A 22239-nucleotide genomic window follows, 5' to 3' on the forward strand; every position below is an offset into this window, starting at 1 on the left:
TTGAGAGCTGATTGTTTTATAGGTGATATCATTAATGAGCAGCAGTGTGCTTAACTGATAAAAACAAAAGTGCCCTTAAGGTATTAGTTAAAGTCCTTCTAGATAACCAATCTTTGAAATCTGTCATATCCTTCTCTCAAATATACAAGCCAAGAGGGGATACAAACCATATTTGCCTCACATTTTATGTAAAATTTAGCAAGCAGCTGGGTTATCATATCACCCCTTTCAACTTTTTAACATAACAATAATAATGTCATATCATGTATTTATTTTATTATATTTATCATATACTAATTTTTTAATTTCTTTGTATATTTAAATAAAGAACCTTACTAACTAGTGCACTTGGGGCTTCAATTACAAAATTAATAACTTGTTTTTTTATTAAAAATTATTATTAAAATATAATAATAATAAAAATGAGTATATTTTTATGTTTTAAAACAAAATTTTTAATTTTTAATTTCTTAACCACTATCTCTAGGAGATTGGTTAGCATTTTTCTTAAATAAATTACTTAATAAGAATTTATTCATAAATTTAACTTTAATATTTATTAAAAGCACTAAAATTTTTATTTTAATAAAATTTATTGTAAAATATAGAAATAATAATAATTTATTTTTATAAGTTCAAATAAATTATTTTAAAATTTCTTGTATTTACTTCTTAAGCTTACACTGTAGTTTTTAGCTCTGTTTTACTAAATGTACGGTTAGTTTACATTGTTTTTAATAAAATAAATGTTTTTACTAATTTCTTAAGATTTTAAAATAGATTATTATTAAAATAATCATGACCACAAACATTTTAAGTAAGTAGGTCCTTTCGTCGAAGTTTCAAACTAGAGTGTTTGCGTGCGTACGTATGAAAACCAAATGGGCTCTACACCGACATAAAAAGAAAGTGTATTTGATTTGAAATGTGTTTTGAATGGGTGCAGATTTTGTTTGACCCAAGGGACAAAATGGATTAGACAAGATTGCAAATCTAATTTTAGATAAATTTTGGCTGAATAAATATTATTTGAATAATAACGATTGAAATGACTTCGGTTTTTAATTATAAAAATAATAAAATAATATTTTAAATTGCAATATTTATAGTACATGTTATTATTTCAAATGCGGTTTAACGAAATACATAAATGTCGCTATAACTTTTTATTTAATAGTAATGCATAGGCTTTCTCTTAAAAAATAATTTACATGTATAGTTAGTGTAAAAAAATAATAATCTATCATCTAATAGTATATGTTATCTCATTATTTAATGAATTAAGCGATGCAATAATGGATAGTTAAATGATAATATCAATTTATATTACTAATAATTGTGATTTTATAAAGGGACAAGAGAATTAAGTTAAATTGGCTCCTTACACGCCATTCAAAGAATAAAAAAAATAAACAAAAAGGAAATAATTATGGAAATTATAAGAAAAACACAAAGATCCAAAAAAGGCCAGGTCAGAGTCTGCATACGCGGTTCGGTGAGGTCTCACTCTTACGAAAATGTGAACCAGTTTCCGTGTGACACCGATGATGCATGCACACATGCAATTCATGCATTTCGCATGAAATTTTAATGTTTTTTATTATTATTATCATTATTTTCCAGCTGGAGAATCGTTCTTCGGCCGACAGTTGGACTCCACTAACAGACTTCGATTAATGAATTAATAAACGGTTGGGGCGTGTGGGGCCAACATGGGAGGACGCGAGAGGACTAACATTGGTTCTACGTGGGACCCTCCAAAATCCTAGGATGTTGAAAGTTGAAACGGATCTCCCTATTTGGTTCCAATAATTCCGATTCTTATTTTTGCATTGGCACCTGAGATTCCCTCTCTCTCTCTCTGCCTGCCGGTGTGCCTCTCTGTCTACCAACGCCGCTCTAGAGAGAGAAAGAGGGCCCAACCCCACCAAACTTACTCTGCATTCTGTGGGGTCTCTCTCTCTCTCTCTCTCTCTCATTCGCTTCTTTTTCACTGTTTCCATTTGTTATATTAATCTTTTCTAAGCCTTTTTACGCCATCAAATCATGCTTTTGTTTTGGACTCTTCCAGTGATAGACGCAGTTGCCGCTGCCTGAAGCCTCCGTCTTTGGGCTTCCCTCGTTCCAAGCACATTTGCCGCTTCATCTCAAAAGTGAGAACCCATTCTCTTTCCTCTTCTCTCATCACCTTCTTGTAATTGTTCACATTTTTCATCTTTAAAAAATTCCTTTTTTTATTTTTATAATGCCATTCCTTGTTCACATGCAGCGTGTGGACTCTGACCCGTCCTTGATTTCCTAGAACCTTACCACTAAAAATAACACCCATTGGTTTAATACATTGAGAGGAAGACAGAAAGAAAGGAAACAAAAGTAATGTACCGCGTAATAAAAATAAAGAGATACAGAATGTTTAATAAATAGTTAAATATTTATAAATAACTTTAATTTTGAGAAAAAAACACACTACTAATATATATATATATATATATTGCCTGTGCTGTATACACTCACAGCAACTGAAGAAATGCATTTTATCACGTGTATCCAACTGTTTAATGTCCTCTTTTGAAGTGTCAAATTTTGTCCCATTTGATTGTATTTTTCGGTCATTCACTCCCATCGTTTTCTCCCCTCTTCTTATATATAAGCATGCTAATCCCCCTCTTTTCTTTCCCGAGTATTTCAAATGCAATCAGTTTTTTCAAATTTGTCAAATTGATATATATAATTAACCTGTGGATAATTTCCTCCATCAGTTGTGGGAAGCATGGGAAAGCCATTCAAGGGAATAATTCAAGATGTCAAAGGAAGAGCTCAATGCTATAAACAAGATTGGGCTTGTGCACTCTGTACTGGCGTTAGGTAATTCTTCTGTAACTTGGGCGACACATTATTATCAGCAAAATGCTGATTCATTCTTCTTTGATTAATGGCAGCATATTGGCTCCAACGTTCTACATATTCTTTGCTTCTGCTCTTCCTGTCATTGCTTTTGGAGAGCAACTTAGTAGGGATACAGGTAAACAATCTCTTCTATCAACATCCACAAATCTTTGAGCCAAGAGTTATTTTCAGTGTTTTTTGGTGGATACTTGATATCAATACCATGCTTGTTATTCTATAAATGAGCTCAAATATCATGTTTATCTGCAGATGGAAGCTTGAGCACAGTGGAAACACTTGCATCTACTGCTATTTGTGGAATTATCCACTCAATACTTGGTGGCCAACCATTGTTGATTTTAGGAGTTGCTGAACCCACTGTTATAATGTACACTTATCTCTACAGTTTCTCCAAGAAAACACCAGAACTAGGTGCCAAGCTCTTTCTGGCTTGGGCTGGTTGGTACGATACTTCACATTATAAGTCTGCTCTTGCTTTCCACGATTTCCTAATAACATGTTTGGTTTCGATTTAGAATGCATGTAGATCCATGTTTACTTCAACACGCGAACATACAGTAGTAGCTTCTGCATTGAGTCCATGTTTATAATTTTTTAACTTTTTTCCAAAACAAGCGAATCTGAGTACAACGGCATATTCGACTAACCTCAATGTTCATCCGTGTTGCAGGGTTTGTGTTTGGTCAGGATTCTTCTTGATTCTGCTTGCAATTTTCAATGCTTGTAATATTATCACAAGGTTTACAAGAATTGCTGGGGAGTTATTTGGGATGCTAATAACTGTTCTTTTCTTTCAAGAGGCTATAAAGGTGTTGCTTCCCCTTCCTAGCAATAGATTGTGATTTTGACACTGTAGGGATCAACTTGACAATTGTTTGAGCCTTGAATTGAACCACAGGGATTGATAGGTGAGTTCAGCACGCCCAAGTCTGAAGATCCTTCCTCAGAGGAATTTCAATTCCAATGGCGGTATACAAATGGACTACTTGCAATCATTTTCTCTTTTGGAGTGCTTCTCACTGCGCTTAAAAGCAGAAGAGCAAGAACATGGCGATATGGAACAGGTGAGTGATGCCAAATTAATGGCTACAACATTAGACCTTGTTACACGCTTTTGTATTGAACTTGATTTATCTTAGCACTTCTTTGATCATTGTTATGGAATCCACTGCAGGGTGGCTTCGAGGTTTTGTTGCAGATTATGGGGTTCCGATGATGGTAGTGTCATGGACAGCACTATCATATGGTATACCAGGCAAAGTTCCAGAAGGTGTTCCTAGAAGGCTTGTCTGTCCCCTTCCCTGGGAACCTGCGTCCCTCTATCACTGGACAGTAGTGAAGGTATTGTTGAAGTTATACACATAGCACATTTTTTTCCATCCAAATTGCATCATTCTTCTGAAAAACAGGGCTAGATCCATCATTGTCTTAGTTTACTTTCGCCCAAGTTGTCTCAAGGGGTAAATAACCCTATACTAGATAGACTAATGAGATTTTATCTATAAAAAGTTAAATAAAAATTTGGTACAATTTTCAATCCAATATATTTACTTTGTTAGTCCACCTAGTATCTGGTTATTTATCCAATGGAATAACTTAGACAAATCAAGCTAAATGGATTCATCTAAGTTACCCTATATGGTAAATAACTCCATTTAAGTGGACTAATGAGAATTTGTGTACAAAATATTATACAATTTCCAATACAATATCTTAATTTTATTAGTCCAATTAGGATATGGTTATTTACCCATGAGTTAACTTAGACAAACCTGGGGGTTGGACATTGTAAACTACAACCAGTGAATATTTTAGTTTGACAAGTCCAAATATTCATCTAACAGTAAATACAAACTACAGGACATGTTGGAGGTACCCATGGTTTATATAATTGCGGCAATTGTTCCAGCTCTGATGATAGCAGGCTTATACTTTTTTGATCATAGCGTTGCCTCCCAGATGGCACAACAGAAAGAATTTAATCTTCAAAAGCCATCTGCTTTCCACTATGATCTTTTGCTGCTTGGAATAATGGTATGTTAATGTTATTTTCTCTAAAATCCTTCTTCTTATAACTTGGCTTTATGTTATTCAATGTTGCTGAAGTTTCCTAACACATCTTTTTGGTCTTTAGACTATAATTTGTGGTGTCCTTGGCCTTCCCCCTTCAAATGGAGTCCTTCCACAGTCCCCCATGCATACAAAGAGTTTGGCAGTCCTTAGGAGGCGGGTAAGTACCATCTTTTGCATCAAGATTCTTGGTTCTTTTTTTCTTAACATAAATTCAATTTAGATTCTTGTTTTATGTTATCAATTTGCAGTTGATCCGAAAGAAAGTGGTGAAGAGTGCCAAGGAATGTATTAAGCAGCAGAAGACCAACTCTGAATTATATGGAAAGATGCAAGCAGTGTTTATAGAAATGGAAACAGCCCCTACAGTAAGTTATTGGTAGCTTGATATATATCTTTTTGTCTTTGCATATGCAGGCATGTCCTAGAGTAATATAATGTATGTTTTGAAATTGACATAGGTTAAAGAATTGGAGAATTTGAAGGAAGCTGTAATGAAATCTGATAACAAGGATGGTGCAAAAGAAAAATTTGATCCTGAGAAACACATAGATGCATATCTACCAGTCAGAGTTAATGAGCAAAGATTGACCAACATATTGCAGTCTCTCTTTGTTGGAGTGTCAATTTTAGCCATGCCTGTTATCAAAAGGATACCAACCTCAGTTCTATGGGGTTATTTTAGTTACATGGCAATTGATAGTCTCCCAGGGAACCAATTCTGGGAAAGGATTTTGCTCCTGTTCATCACCCCAAGTCGGCGTTACAAGTAAGTACAACTTTATTGTGTAAACTTTTTCAGTGCATAATAGTTTTGAAATCAAGAGATTAATCACTGATTTCAAAATTTTCTTTCCTTGGTGATGAAAAGAAATACTTCTTTCACTAGGCATTTTCATATAGTATTTAAGAGGCTAAGTTCTTGATTGTTTTGGCAGAATTTTGGAAGGTTCTCATGCATCATTTGTGGAGACAGTACCATTCAAGACCATAGCTGCATTTACAGCCTTACAGTTAGCATATTTTCTGTTCTGTTTCGGGGTGACATGGATACCTATAGGCGGAATATTGTTTCCTTTGCCATTCTTCCTTCTCATAGTTATAAGAGAACACTTGCTTCCAAAGCTATTCAAGCCTAGCCATCTTCAAGAACTAGATGCTTCTGAGTATGAGGAAATTGCTGGTGCTCCACACGGTTCACTGAGGGTACAATTTATTGTTACGACAAATCATGTGCTGTGTGCTATATTTTGTATATTCTAAGCTTTTTAACTTAGGACCTGAAAATGTTTAATCAGGATAAGGAGTCACTTGATAATGACACTGATGCAAGCTCAGAAGACTTCTACGATGCAGAGATATTGGATGAGATGACTACCAACCGGGGAGAGTTGAAACTTAGAACTGTTAGCTTCAATGACAGAAACCACAGCCGCAACAGTAACAGTAACAGTTTCAGTGAAGACAGACACTCTCAGGTAAATGACATGTCTAATTTAGCATCCATTAAGGTTTCAACTTCTAAGAGAAATGTTGGCAAATATAGTCTTCAAAGCATTCCTTATGATTGATTCATTTTTTAAAAGATTAAAAACACTTATCTCATTATTTGATCACTTTTCACAAAATGAAAATGTTAAATTAAGTCTTAGAACTGAGTTTAAGCAACTATTTAATAAAAGATTTTTATTGATTACACTTCTATAATTTAATATAATAAATGTGTCCTTTTCATTAAAAATTTACTACTCTTGAAAGCTTAAATTTGGTCTTGAGAACAAAATTCAAATTATTTAAACTTTCTATAAAAACAGACTAATCACGAAAAGTGTTGAAGACTCTGATTAAAAGAGTACGTCGTCTACCATACATTACATGTCTAATATTATGTTATTTTTGGTCATGGACTTGGACAGGTTTATCCTGAAGATGCTGTCTGAATATTATGAAATCTCTGGAACCACCATTTTGGATGCAGAAGAGGTTTGATATAAAAGTATATTAGAGAAAGGATTGCTAACAATTCTTGTTTAGTCATTCAAGGTTGAAGATGATCTTCTGTGGAACAAGTAAGGATTCAATCGGTGAAAGAGAAGAAATGCAAAAGGAAAGAGAACTTTGAAGAAATGGGCTTCAATATTTTAGCTGAAAAACACATTAAAATAATAGACATTAAGGGTCAACTCCTTCCATAGTTGGCGACAAAATTCACAAAAAAAAACAGAAAAAAAAAGATTATTATATAATTATTTTGAAGAAATGAGGGAACTGAACGATAGGATATGCAGGGGGTTTAAAAGAAAGAAAACTGAGTTATTATAATTATTTTGAAGTTAAAGTATAGATAATGTTAGTGGAACATTCTTCCAATTTTTTGTTGACATGATTTTTTGATTGGATATAGCAGAGTTTGCAATCACATTTTTTCAAAACATTCAACAACGGCCAAGTGTATTATATTCTATTAGCATTCAATGTGACTACAATGGAATAGAATTTGGTTTATATTCTTAGGATGTGAATACTTTGATACGATTTTATAGAATATTGAATTTTTTAGGTGCTTATGCATTAACTCCAAATTTTACTGCGTTCACTTTCATATAGTTCATTTCAGTACATGCATTTTTATTTATTTGTTAACTGCGTCACTCAATTTTTTAATCGTCATTTTAAAATTGCTCGTTTAAACCCTAAAATTTTAATTGAAAGGCATGATTTTTTTTTTAAAATCTGTTTTTAAAAATTATTTATAAATTGCTTCTAAGCTTAGATCAAAGTAATTTTCAAACAAAGATATTAAAAAAAAGCAGTACAAATAATATGAAAAATCATACAAAAAGTAATTTCCTTCAATGTGTCGAAGTATGGAGTACATATAATATAAAAATTATTTCAGTTTTTTTCATTTTTTAATAAATGTGCAGTTAAAGTTCCTATTTTTTTGTCAATATAAATATTATATGTAGAAAATCACTTTTTTGTTTTTTAAAGTATGGAGAAATTACTTTAAAAAAATATAGCCATTAAAATGAACTTATCTAATTAAATCGGCTTGAACTTGTTTGATACATAAGACTTAAATTTTAAATCAATTTCAATTTGAACTAAACTCTAAAAAATTAAATTTTATCTTTTTTGTTTATATTTTTGTAAATTTAAATTACATCTAAACTTTTTTAATCCAACCCATTAAAGTCCATTGCCAATGATAGGTCGATAACTAGTTTTGTCCACTCCATTGAAAAAAAAAAGAAAAAAACATGGATACAAATACAAGGTTGAGCTTTTTGAGTACAAGGTTGAGCTTTTTTGAGTTCAAGGTTCTTTTTTGAGTTCAAGGTAGATCTCATTCATAACTACCCACCTTTTTTCTTCTTTTTCGGTAAAGGTGCATTTTCTTCCCAAGTTTACATTTATTTAACCTTTATAGTAAATAAGAATTTAAATTCTTCAAGTATATCATAATTATTCAAACTGGATTTCTTTTGTTGTAATAATATAATTTTTATTAAAATAATTTTATTAATAAACTAATACACGTGTCATATATTCTGATATATAGTTTCACCTTATTTTGCTATACACGTTAAATGGGTGTTACCTCTTAATATTGGTATTTAATTTAAATATTTTTATTTTAACTAAATTTTAAATTCAAATTTTAGTTTTTATTTTATATTGATTTAAGTTTGAATTAAAACTTTACTGAAAATAAATCTTCTTAATATTTTTTCGCATTGATTACAAATTTGTAGTCCATGCCCCCACACCTTCTTTCATACGGGCTATGTTGTCATAGCAATACTCTTAATTATATTAAAATTTATTAAACACTATAAAAATACTAGAAAAATTATTAATTTAAAAATAAAAAATAAAATGTATATATTTTATATAATTTAAAATAAATTTTAATTAACAATTAAAAATGTATTAAAGATTTTGTTGCTAGCCTTTCTTATATTATCATTAATTGATAAAATATATGATAACTTATTTTGGAGAGATGCTAAAATTTTATGTATATATTTTTAAAATAGTAATAAACGTAAATTACACATTATTTTTGTAATATGATCAAATTTTTTATAATGATAAATATAATTATAAAAACATCTTCAAATGATAATTTATACTAATTTTGAATTTTTTTAATTAATTTTAAGATTTTAGAAAGTAAAACAAAGTTTTAAATATTTTTATTATTAACTTTAAAGTTTATCTAATTATTTCATCTTCTAAACCTATAGATTGATAATAGATGTTATCAATCATGTTAATATTCACCCCGTAAGATAAAAAAAATTCCTTAAAATATTTATTTATGTTAAATGAAGGTTTAAGTCTATTTTTATTTCTCACATTTTAGTATATTTTTTATTTTAGTCTTTTAAATAATTTTTTTATTTTAATATTTACTTTTTTATAAATGTTTGTTTTTAGTTCCTAAGATGTAATCAAATAAAAAATTGACAGTTAATAGTATTTTAATGGATCAAATCAGCAATAGGAACTAAAAATAAAAATAAAAAATCACTAAAATATAAGTATCAAAAATATATTTTTAGTCAGATAATTTAATGAGAAGAAAAGCGTGTAGTTCAGTAGTTTACGCAATTAATAAATGATTCTTCGGATTTTCTTGTTCTAGTGACAGTATTTGAAGAAACAGTTTTCTACTTTCTACAACTGTAAGCTGAAAACGAGAACAATTCTTGCTATAGATTTTATATTTTTCTTCGTAATAAAAACAAAATTGTTTTTTTAAAACATACAGGGAAAAGGGTTAAGAATGCTACTTAATACCAGTTCCCGCTATGGACAAATGCTCTAGAGAAAACTTAGAGGAAAAAGGGTAGTGAACTAGTAATAATATAGTATTGCACAACAATGGATGCCCATGAAAAAAGGAGGGTGTGGGAATGGATTAATGTTTCCCATATCAGTCCCGTGCAATAATAAGATGATCACCATCTCTTATAAGATTTATATCATCAATTTCAGCTCTGTCTTCGGTCAAAATTTTGGTGGGAGATATATCAAACTTTCTGGCACCAATATCTAACAGTTCTTGAAGTGACTTGGGCAGAAAAACAAGCTTCCTAGCATCTTCACCTCTTTCAGGACAACCAAGTATCACCCTTGTGAATCCATTCACATTCCCTTTACTAGTGTTACTGCTTTCTGATGCCCGACGTTCTCTTTTATCTACAAAAATTCAAAATGAAAATATAATTCATCAATCTGACAGCCAATGTAAAAACCCCCCCAAAATATTCATATTTTTAAAGGTTGTAGTAAATTATGATGAGCAAAAAATAACTTTGCACTTGAATAGGGTTTTTGGGCCAGCATAAAAGAAGCTGTTCAAATTTGATTCACTAACTTGTTCCAAATATATATACATACACTTACCACGATTGGCAGCAGAGATCATCCCAAAAATGGAATTATGAAAAGAGCTGGAAGACCTTCTCCTCTGATTAGTATCTAGCCAGGTCACTTCTTGAGTAGCTGGCAGTGGCATGCAATCTTGGGAAAGGGTAAGCATACAAGGATCACTTTGAAACCTCCCAATCCTTTCATTATTAGATATTGGAATAGCAACTGGTTTTCTACTCTCTCTAATGTTCTGAAATATATTTTTAATTTCTTCATGGCATTGATGATCTGCCAAAGTCCAAGGACTCCACCCATTAGCATCTTGCTTATCAATGTCTGATCCTTGCTCTACAAGAAACTTAACCATCTCAGTGTTTCCTTCAGTCACTGCTGCATGCAGAGCAGTGGTTCCATTCGTTCTGGCTTGTGTCACATCCATACCACATTGAACTAATTCCTTGAGCAATTCTATGTTATTCTCCTCAGCAGCACTGCATGCCAGACGGCCTGCATCTGCAGAAGATATGTCCGCACCATTGTCTATCAGAAGTTTCATCACAGATTCATGCCTACCCACCATTGCTTCCCACAGTGGGACACTTCCATCCATATCTGTATAAATGAAAGCAATTTGAGATCTGCATGAAAAGATAGCTAAAATTTTTAATAATGAAAAAAAAAAAAACATTTTAATTGCAATGAGTAATAGAGGATTTTTTTGGCTTTAATAAAATAAATGAGGCTATGTTATGGAAACTATCATCATTTCACAAATTAAACGAAAGGTATTGTTAAACAGCATAAAGTCATTTGTAGGCTTAATTATTCCAAACAGGCCTGAATACTACCTTTGATATTGGGATCAGCACCGTATTCTAGAAGCAAAGTTACACAATGATCATTGCCCTTTGAAGCTGCAATATGCTGTTACATGAGAAAAAAAAATTGTAAGCATATAATATTGTGCCTATGGGTATATACTTTCGTATGAATGCGTATGTGTTCATTGAAAGAGAGAAAATGTACAAACCAGTGCTGTCTTTCCATTCTTATCTACTTCATTTGGATCTGAACCCTTTTTAAGCAAACGATGTAACAATAGATCATCATTTCGGATTGCTGCAAAGCATGTGCTAATGGGCATTTCCATTCTACCCCGAGCCAGCATGGCCTCAGTTTCTGCCAAAACAGAATCCATCCCTGGATGCCTTGATTCTTGCAAATGCTGCAACAAAGTATAGCACATGTCACAAAATATGCGTATAAATAAAAATGTACTACAAATTAAAAAGGTTATGTACAAAAGATTATGTGAAAGAATCTAAAACGTATCTAGCTATTAGAATCAGTCCTAGATTAAAATACAAATCATAGTTGTATAGAAACTTCATATACCTGGAGAAAATTGTTCATGATTATTGTCCCATCTCCAACATTTGAATGAGCAAGATTTAGAAATGCAGTACGGTTCAAGCGCAGAATTTGGCTCAATCGCTTAGTTCGAACTGTAAACACCTGTGGCCTATAACATAAAACCCCTATCTCGCCAACTACATCTCCTGACTGTGCCTCACCAACGACCTGAAATTATTTGCATACCACACGTTTTATTAGTAAAATATAGAGTTAAATTCTCAAAGGTGTTTTAAGAAAATATACACTTGCCTGTTCTATTCCATTCTTTCGTATGAGTAGTTCCTGTCAATCATAACAAAACGAAAGTTCAATTTCTAATTTTTTATAAAAATTAGATATTTGAATTTTGAAATCCTTAATTTCATTTGCATCATGTTACCCCTCCTATTTTAAATCACAGCAATTCATTTTCTGCATTCCACTGAGCACATATGAAGTAAATGAAAATAAAGAGAGGGTGTAGTTTCTTACCGCAGCACCAGTGACAAAGATATAAAAGTCTGTTGGGGCTTCATTCTGCAAAATCACATCTTCCTTTGGAGGAAAATACTCAGCCTTCATCTCCGTGACCTTCAAATTTCAACAGTTGAAGATATGAACATTAAACAATATGTTATCGGTCATCTAATATAATTATTGGAGCTTATATCAGTTAGATGATTATATTTTGGATGGAACTTAAGATATTAATTAGTTAATAAACACTTGAAAAGAAAATCCCATTTTTCTTTTCTTTATCTTTTGGGTCTCTCTGGGGGATTCTTGATTGCCAATGGATGTTTATAGATCATAGTTTTCCCACACGAAATTTCAGGGTCTTTTTATACCAAAACAGTGGATAAAATGCAGTTATACAAAATCCTCAGTTACACTAACACCATTGAAAAGCTTCACGCGTTATTTTAGCACGCGGTTACATAGTTATATGGCAAGACCAAGAAGAAAATGTTACCAGTTGAAAAATCAGATCACAGGACACTCCATGAAACAAGTACACTTTGTCCACAAGTGAATAGAATAGGTAGTGTGAGATGCTAGATCGAATAGCTTTTGGAAGCGATTCAATAATTTCTTGTTGCTGCAGTCCTTCTAAATCAGTTCTGTACTTCATAAACAAATGAGCAAGCATCTGTTCTTGCAAGCGGATAGGTAACTGATTCCTATGAGCAAAACCTGTGGCAGCTTGCACTGTGTCTCTCTGATATGCCACAAAGCAGCCAAGAAAAACAAATCAAAATACTAAAATGGACATCTCTGAAAGAAACGAAGTATTTTAGAGCCTCATTAATGATGTCAAATGTGTATAGTTCTATGAAGCGCATAATATTCCCAGACCCAGAATGCTCATTGTCTCAAACTCCCACCATTTGTCAAAAATATAAATTGCATGCCAATGAATTCCAAAAGTGATTTAGAACTAGTAAGAAAACTTTGAAACTCGAAGATTGAAATGATAAATACCCACATATTTCCTAGTTCTGCTTGTTCCATGAACGACTAAGTTTGTCATGTTTCCAATGAGATATGATGTGAGTCCCAGGTTAAAGAGCATATAGAGTATGTCAAATACCATCTCCCTGGTATTTACAGGATGCAAATCACCATAACCAACAGTTGAAAGAGTCACTATGGACCAATACATTGATGTTACGTAGAGACTCCAAAGATCCTTTTGACTATCATCAGAAACAAGGCTGAGCCATGTTGATTTTTTTTCATGATTTGCAGCAAGAAAATAGTAAAAGCAGGCAGCAAAATGCAACGCGAATAGAGTAACCTACAAGTGTAAAAACATCACAAGCCTCATAAATAAGCTTGTTGTATGTAATTCCTAAGTCACCGCTCTAACAAGAAAGAATTAAAGTATGTAATTAAATAGCAAAGCAAATAAAACTCACACATATAAGCTTTGAACAGCGCACCCAGAAGTAGTTATAATTTCTGTGCTTCTCCAATCTGACACAAAGAAGGGAAGGAATATCATAATCAGTTCCTATATAAAAAATCCCCTGCCCCACGTCAAGCCTATTTTTTTGCCTTTAGCTAGACTAACAAATAAGTTGTTACTTACTATGAATTCAAAAATGAAGAAACGTTTGAAACATCTATGTAAACATATATGAATTTTTAATCAACTAATATAACTATTAACCCAAAATAGTAATACAATATAATTGCATGACAAGTACCTTGCAAACATGGCACTGACTCTACGGAGCCTCCAAAGACGTAGTATATTGAAGTAGCCATATGTCTTAAGAGGAGAGGGTAATACACTACGCGCAAATTCAGAAGGGATAGTAGAAATGACATCAAAAGCTAGCCATGTTTTTGCATATCGCAAAGCAATGAGCTTCGGCTGGTCCACCAGTAAATATGTAGCCTTGTCAAGGTAGGCAACAAAGAAGGTGAGAACAATGTCAATGGCAAAAAGGGCGTTCACAACATTGTCAGTAATGGACAGAGGATCCTCTGGTTCGTTAAGGAATCCAAACTCAAAGGGACACACCCATGCAGTGTAGAAAACTAGAAACACCAGAAACGTTTCCCACAGTCTGTATCAACCCCATCAAACATCAATTATGAGACAGTGCTGTATAATTCTACTATTTCAACATAAAAAATTTGACATGCTCACGTGACATTGTATACAAATATTATCTTTATGTATATATTCATCTATAGAATATATTTCAAATTTATGCCAATTTTACTTCACGAAATATTTCCCTGCAATGAAAAATATCACAAGATTATAATACTGATATTACATATCAATATCAGTCACATGAATTTAAACTGAGAACCTAATGATAATCCAGTGGAATTAGTTCTATAAGTAGAGATTTATTTTATAAAATTAAAAATAAAAACTCTTGATAGGAAACTATCTCGTGCCGGCTAACAACTTTCCGGCGTCCCTTTTGCTAAACCAATAACTTACAGTAATACACCGGCAATATTACTAAGTATTATAAATTTTAAAAATAATGATTTAGAAAGTGAAGAGTAAAAAGTTGATATTATTTATCATAAAAAAATATTATCCTAGAATATTATAAAATAACGTAAATAGATACCTGTAACGAGGGTTATAGGGGGAGAGAATGAAGCCTCGGAGCTTGGGTCTCCGGCTGTTGGCGGCGGCGGCGCCGAGAGAAGGAAGAGGAATGCCGGTGAGGCTGTATTGGCTGGCATCGTCCCTGGACATTTGATCAATCTCAATGCGATGCTTCTCATCATCTGTAACCTCATCGGGGCTTCGAAACAACCATGAGAACATTTTCTTCGCACGCGAGGACATTGATGTTTCTTGCGTGCGAAGGTTCAAATGTTGCTTTGAAAGCTGTCTTTGTTACGTTATATGCTCATGTTTGGGGTACGTAAAGGGAATGGCGATGGGCACAGATAATAATAGCATGTTGTTCTCTGTGGCATCACCTAACGAATCTAAATTGTTTCAAAGTTGAATGATATACGGCTAACTATAATTTCGTGATTTACGTATCTTTCTATAACTGCCCCTAACCCAAAGTTAGATATTTCCTTCTTTATATTATCTTTCCATTCTTAATAACATTATTTTATTCTCATTTTTTTTATATTTTCTGCTCGCAATAAAAGTTATTTTTAGTTAGAAATTATCAAGTATATCCTGTATGCTACAGGTACTTTTTTAAATGAATATTATTTTAAAATTATTTGATTGATACATAATTATTTTATTATTAATACAAATATAAAATATATGTGTTTGAAACTTTCAGTTTTCATATTTCTATAAAACTAATTTAATTTACATAAGATAATTTTATTCATGATTTAAAATTATCTGCGTGCAGTCAAATATTCTTTGACTTGTTACATAAGATAAAATATCTATTGATCGTTTAGACAAGACAATTACACATATTTTATATATAATTAAATTTTGGAAGTAAAATATTACTAAAATTATTTTTATTTACAATTTGTTACGTATATATTTGAAGATTAAATTTGGTTAAAAATGACGTATAAATTATATTTTTTTATTTAATAATTTTAATTTCAATTTATATTTTTATTAATTTTGTAGTAAATTTTTAAAATTTAAAATTATTACTTAACTTTCTTTATGTAAGTTTTTATATATATATTTTATAAAAATACAATTTTGTATTTATAAAACTATTCTAAATTTATAAATATATATATATATATAAATTATTGATATTTAATTAAAACAATTTACATCATTTTTTTAGTTATAGAATCAAGTTAAAATATTTTTAAATATTATTATTTAAAATATTTTTATTATATATATAAAAAAAGATTTACAAATTATAAAAATTAATTATATTTTAAAATAAAATATCATTGTATTGCATTAGCTACTAAACTAATAAAAATATAAGATAAGGCGTTGGATATTTCAGCACTAAAAAAAACCTAATTTAATTTACATAAGATAATTTTATTCGTGATTAATAAATATCACTGTGTGGCCCATAAATCTTCTCCAACATATTATTTCATTAATTAAGAAATAATGTTAATTGATTGTATATATGAAGAAAAAAAAAAGATTGTGTTCCTAATTTATGATAAGAATTTTTTTTGAATGATTGGTTTTGAACTAGAAAAATCATCTAATAAAAATTATTAAATGACATAAGACTAAATATAGCTAGTATAAATTAATCATTCTTAATATAATAGCATCATCAAATCATATACACATATTTTTTACTGGATATAATTACGTTCAAAGCAGGTAAAACTATTATGGCAGAAATTTTTTATTAAATTAAACATTTTAATTAAATAAAATATTTTTTAATATTTTTTATAAAAATAAAATTATCAATATATTATTCAATCATACAATATTATTTTAGTCATCACTATAAAATTTTATAGAATTTCAAGCCATAGATACATAACTTAATAATATAAATATCATATGTTAAAACGAGGTAAGAAGATAAAATAAGATTAAAACAAATTATCTTATTGAAGTTTATTAAAACTATTATTACTAGCAAAGTTCTCTCTTGAATTAAGATCATTATCAATTGACTCATGCTCAATGTTTTGTGTGAAATTATGCAAATATTAAGTATATATATAATTTATCACCATTTGTTGTTAAATTCATGTCTAATAATTATGAAAAAATCAGTTATTATCCAAAAATAACTCTTAATTAATTCAATAGAAATCATTAATAGGGGTGTAAAAACATGCCTATTGATGGAATATATGGTTTAAAGAAGAGCGCTGGAGATATATTTTATGTTATAATGACACACGAAAAAACTTTTCTATAAACTACCTCTTATATTTATAATACAAATAGATTATAGATTTAACACAATTACTTAAAATATAATATCAAATCATATTTCTGTGCATCGATTATTAAATTTAGTGATTGTTGACGTGAATGGCAAAATATATGTAGTGGTTACTAAACAATTAAAGCTACATTTTTTAAAATATCTTTACATTAATAATGGATTATAATTTATTTATTTGATTTGATCTTATAACAGTATTATTTGAATCAAGTTGCACATATAGCCCAAAGTTACAAGGAGAATAATGATTGTACATGTGTCGCAACTGTAATCGCAAAGAGGTAAGTAAATTTTAAAAAATAAACATCTTTTTAGAAGATATGTAATTAAAGAATCTGAACTATTTTCGCAAATTATGTACTTCAAAAAAGTATGAGCTTGGGAATTGATGGATTTTACAATACAACTTCATGGTAGTTTTACAATACACGGCAGTTCTGATGATGCACCATAAATATATTAAGATAATAGCGCGGTGGTCGACACATGCACAAAGCAGAGAGATGTAAAGGTGGTTTTCTTTATTATTATTTATACTGATTTAAAGTGGCTTTAGAACTTGTTCAAATTCTACAGCGATAAAAATTGCTAGTTTTATTTATAAGTTGGCATTTAATTAAATTAGATTATTTGAGTGGCTAGTCATTAAAGTCAGTGTGATTTGTGAATTGTGCGTTTGTTGACTGAAGCAAATGAGCATCTCTTTTACATTCTTGAGGCACACACAAGGGTGTCTGAAAATGTTTGGCAATGCAAGAGATGCGCAATATGGAAGGCGTTTAAATGCTATGGCTTCCCATTTAATCACAGCTGCCACCACAAAGAAAGACAAAGGGTCCGGTCATCACTTGGAATTTGCAAAAGCTCAAACCCCTTAAATGTTGTCATTCAACGCCTTAAATGGACAATCCAACTTAATTTGACTGGAATTATATGCTCACTGTTTGTGGGGCTACTACTCTCCGAATCTCATTCTTTGTTTTATGTGAAAAGGAATATATATATATATTCATTCACATCAAGTGTGATGTAAAAAAGATTTATACTAAATTTTAATCATACAAATTAAATAACAATTAAAAAATTATTTAATTTAACTAAAACAATAAAGTAAAAAGAAGTAATTTTTCAATCATTAAATTATTTAATTTGTATGTTTGATATTTAATATAAGTCTTTTAGTGTGGGTAGTAATACAAATATTTTTTAGTACATTAAATAAGTATTAGCTGGTATGAAGCAGGTCAATTGTATGGGATCAAATCCATGCCTTGAAAGCTATCTATTCTCACGGTTCTTATGGTTTAATTTTTTGATCGAAGTTTACAAATTCATATTATACGGAGTTCAAGCTTCCTAGTCTGAGTTTGTTTAAAATATGATTGAGCTAAGTCTTTCGCTACTCATGTGATCCTGTATCATGATTTTAATGATTATCCTATATATATATATAAATGAAGAATGATCATGTTAGTATAAATTTAAAATCTCTTATATTTATTTGAGTTTTTTATTTAACTTATATCTAATAAGTTATAATTTATTACTTCATTAACTATTAAATAAATTGAATAAAAGATTCAAATCGAGTATAAAAATATCATATCTCTCTCTTTATATATATATATATATATCATTCTTCATTTCATTATTAATAAAAAAATTAAACATACTATTTAATACATTTTTTAAATATTGATTAAAATTTATAAAAAATAATAAAATTTATATAATTTTGTAATTTTTAATAAGTATTAATTAATAGTTAGGAGTGTATTAAAAATAATCTATTATTATCATTCTTCTTAATACAAATAGGTCTTATTAGAAAGAAAAAAAACCTAAATATTAAAATACAATATTATTCAAAAACAGAATATTTATAATATAATAATTTTATATCTGTCAATGCATTTTTACTTTCTTATCCTCTTTTCTTTCTTTAACCTTTTCTCTTTTTCTTCTTTTACGATATTTTCAACATTTTTGCTTTCTTTTCTGTTTTAGCTTCTTTATTTTGTTTTAATTCAAGTAAAATTTTTAATTTTTATTTAAAAAAATTTTAAGACTTAAATAAATCATTTTTATATATTTTATTTAAACAAATTTAAATTTATGTAAAAAAAAAAACACACACACTGCAAATTGTCTGTACTAAATTTGTAAAAGATTCCAATACAAAATATTAGTATCATAACGTATTATTTATGATAGTACTAGACTGTTTGAGAAGAAGAACGAAAAAGAAGTTGTATTGAATATGAAGATGTTACAAGCTTATATATGTATATCCAAGACAGGCAGAAAGGAGTAACTGCATTATTCTTAATTTAATCTTATTTACAGTATAGTTATATAAATACATATTATTGTTGAAAAATATTTATTTGAGGCTCTGGAACACAATTTATTCAAAGTAATTTTTAAAGTCGAACAATAATAATAATTAATACATAAAATTAAGACAATGCATAAACACTATAGGTAGGAGTAGTTGTTTGTCAAATCATCACTTAGATGTAAACATAATTAATGTTAGAAATTAAAAAAAGATGTGAAATTAATACAGAACTATTTATATTTGAATTTTTTAATAAAATTTTAATGATTCGAACTATATATTAAAGTATAACAAAATACTTACGTAGAAATTAAAATATTTTTTTAAATACATGAATTAACATAAATTATAAAAAAATTAACCGTCTAATTTTATTTTTTTTAAAAAAACGAAGTATCACAGCAAGCTACAAAGAAGACACCCAAGGGCTCAGAGTAAGAGTCATTTTCTAAGTCCATCATACATCAACTCTCCATAACGATCGGGAAGTTCTTAAAGGAATCTGAATCATATAATAAGATATCATTTGTATTTAATATATACATATATATATATATATATATATATATAACCTTTATTAAATATATTTAATAAATCTTAAAATCATTTTTAATGGATTTTTAATTATAACACACATAAATCAGAACTCAAATTCTTTAAAACACACGAAAAATTCCACGTGCTTTACTCATAGAGGCAATTCATCTTCATTCTTCAACTCACAAGTTTCAAGATACCGATTCATTTAAATTGAATAAATATGAGTAATAGTATAATATATTTATAATTAAATTAAAATGTGTTGGGCCTTGAAAGGCCCAGTATTCTAAAAAAGAAAAAACATGCAGTTGGAGGACGTTGAAAAGTCAAACGAAATATAGAATCCATGGTTACCGTCTGATGTTGATACCAAAGAGTGTAGTGTAGTAGCATTGGAGGATTGGGCACAGTCACAGAAAGAGATCAATGTCGTCGTTGTTACATTCAATTTTGGATCCGAAGAAGAACTGGGTCGCAGCACAGCACATGAAATCCCTCTCCAAACGCCTTCGCAGTTACGTTTGGTTAGTTATTCCCTAATTCTAACTGTCCTCGTTATCTCATCTCTCCCATTTATGAAATTAAATTTGAGAATTAGGGCTCCGTTACGATGATCTCTACGACCACTATTACGATGTGGACGTGAAAAGGAGATAGTTGACGCACGCCTGCAGCGTCTTAAGCGCGCCATTGATCTTTCCATGAAGCACCAGTACCTTCCCCACCACCTTCAGGTTCCACTTCACTATCGTTCCCTGAAATAAATTTTTTATTTTCATGCGTCTGAAAAAATGTTGTTTAATTTGAAATTTTCGTGTATGTCGTTTACAGGCATTGCAAACACCGTTCAGGATTTACCTTCATGCTCGCCCTTGTAAGTCTTATTATTATTATTGTGTAAGTAATTTAATTGTTTCAATAATCAATTAGAAAAATGTGTTTTCATTTTTTTGAAAAAATTAGTTCTCGTGTGATTCCTTGTTGATCACTAATCATTCTACTTTCATTTTACTTTTCAGCATTATGAGCTACTTGCTGATTTTTTGAAATTAAGAAATATGAACAATCTTATCGTGGCTGAAGCTCTACTACTAACTCTAAGTGTGTGTTTGAAAATATGATAAACAGAGGTTATAATTAGTAGTATTGAAATAAACGAGAGTATGGTGTACATTATAGTGCGAAATCAAACACACCATAAGTGTTTTTTTTTTCTTAACTCACTTTTTGTAGGTGAAGAGGGAAAGAGCAGAGAGTGAAGCATTGGGAGCTTTGCCTCTATCAACGAACCATTCCTTGAGTGCACTTACTTTGATTGGAGAGGAACCTTGTTTGAAATTGTATTAATGTTGCGCTAGTGTGTTTTCATTGTAGATGTTCGTCTCCTTATATGAATCACAATTTTTTATGATATGATCTTGTCCTCAGTTGTTTCCTAATAAATATTTAAAACCCATTAATCGATTATGCTGTTTGATAAACAATCCGTGCCTTCAAAATTGACTCCTTGCTTTTGTTCATCCCCTTATATTACTTTGTTCCTGTTCATTTAAGATTGCTCGGTTTTAGATAGTACCGTAGTTGTGTTTGATATTTATGCTCGTATACAAGTCCTTGCCTAATTTCAGATGAGAATGGAAGGGATTCTCATTTTCACTTATTTTCGATTTCTAACTTGAATGTGGTGATCTGATTTCAAAAGGTTATGCTGATAATTGAAGACTTAATTATGAGATTTTCACATCCTTCGCCACGTACTCTAATGCAATAGAATTTTGGATTTATGGACTATCAAAGGTTTACGTTTGCTTAGATTCAACCCTAGTTTAAGGAAAGAATTTTGTATCATCTGTTACCACGTGATCCCTTATGTTACATATTTAAATTTTATGAAAAAAATTGACACATGATGGTATTACGTTATCCAATAATTAATCATAATTTAAGAAAATTAAAAGTAATATACTAAATTAGTTCTTAAATTTACAAATATTTGTCAATTTAATATTTAAAGTAAAATATTTAAATATTAGTTATTCTAGCTTTTTCTTTATAATTTGTGAAACAAATTTATTTATAATTTGATAAATATAAATGTTTTAACTTAATTTATAAGGAAACTTTATATTTATGACTTCTCACTGAGTTCTCACGGATAGAACACAGACAGCTCTTTCGAAATTCTCTAACATTTTTTTTAATCTACGCACAGGCATTGATTAAAAAATAATTCTA

The 22239-nt window shown here is 30.2% G+C and overlaps 2 protein-coding genes and 1 pseudogene across 2 annotated transcripts; 2 read left to right on the forward strand and 1 right to left on the reverse strand.

The window, feature by feature from the left end:
* The first annotated feature begins 1835 nt into the window (after positions 1–1835).
* Positions 1836–7541, forward strand: LOC113865475 (probable boron transporter 7). The gene is made up of 14 exons (XM_027500056.1): positions 1836–2153; positions 2760–2865; positions 2940–3022; positions 3157–3349; positions 3578–3716; positions 3806–3971; positions 4082–4248; positions 4768–4941; positions 5042–5137; positions 5229–5345; positions 5439–5746; positions 5916–6183; positions 6276–6455; positions 6894–7541. Exons 2-14 carry the CDS (start codon positions 2771–2773, stop codon positions 6915–6917), a joined length of 2010 nt encoding a protein of 669 aa, XP_027355857.1. The 5' UTR covers positions 1836–2153; positions 2760–2770; the 3' UTR covers positions 6918–7541.
* A 2371-nt stretch (positions 7542–9912) lies between these two features.
* LOC113865422 (potassium channel AKT1-like) lies at positions 9913–14989 on the reverse strand. The gene is made up of 12 exons (XM_027499948.1): positions 14859–14989; positions 13968–14333; positions 13677–13734; positions 13244–13555; positions 12731–12976; positions 12250–12348; positions 12028–12060; positions 11758–11943; positions 11393–11587; positions 11211–11286; positions 10386–10974; positions 9913–10181 (listed from the first exon to the last, which is right to left on the reverse strand). The coding sequence occupies exons 1-12, from the start codon at positions 14987–14989 to the stop codon at positions 9923–9925; spliced, it is 2550 nt and encodes an 849-aa protein (XP_027355749.1). The 3' UTR covers positions 9913–9922.
* Positions 14990–20430: 5441 nt separating this feature from the next.
* On the forward strand, positions 20431–21304 carry LOC113865877 (annotated as a pseudogene).
* The last annotated feature ends 935 nt before the right edge of the window (positions 21305–22239 follow it).

Source organism: Abrus precatorius, unplaced genomic scaffold (genome assembly GCF_003935025.1).
Source record: "Abrus precatorius isolate BTA unplaced genomic scaffold, Abrus_2018 Scaffold4, whole genome shotgun sequence".
In the NCBI taxonomy this organism is placed as follows: domain Eukaryota; kingdom Viridiplantae; phylum Streptophyta; class Magnoliopsida; order Fabales; family Fabaceae; genus Abrus; species Abrus precatorius.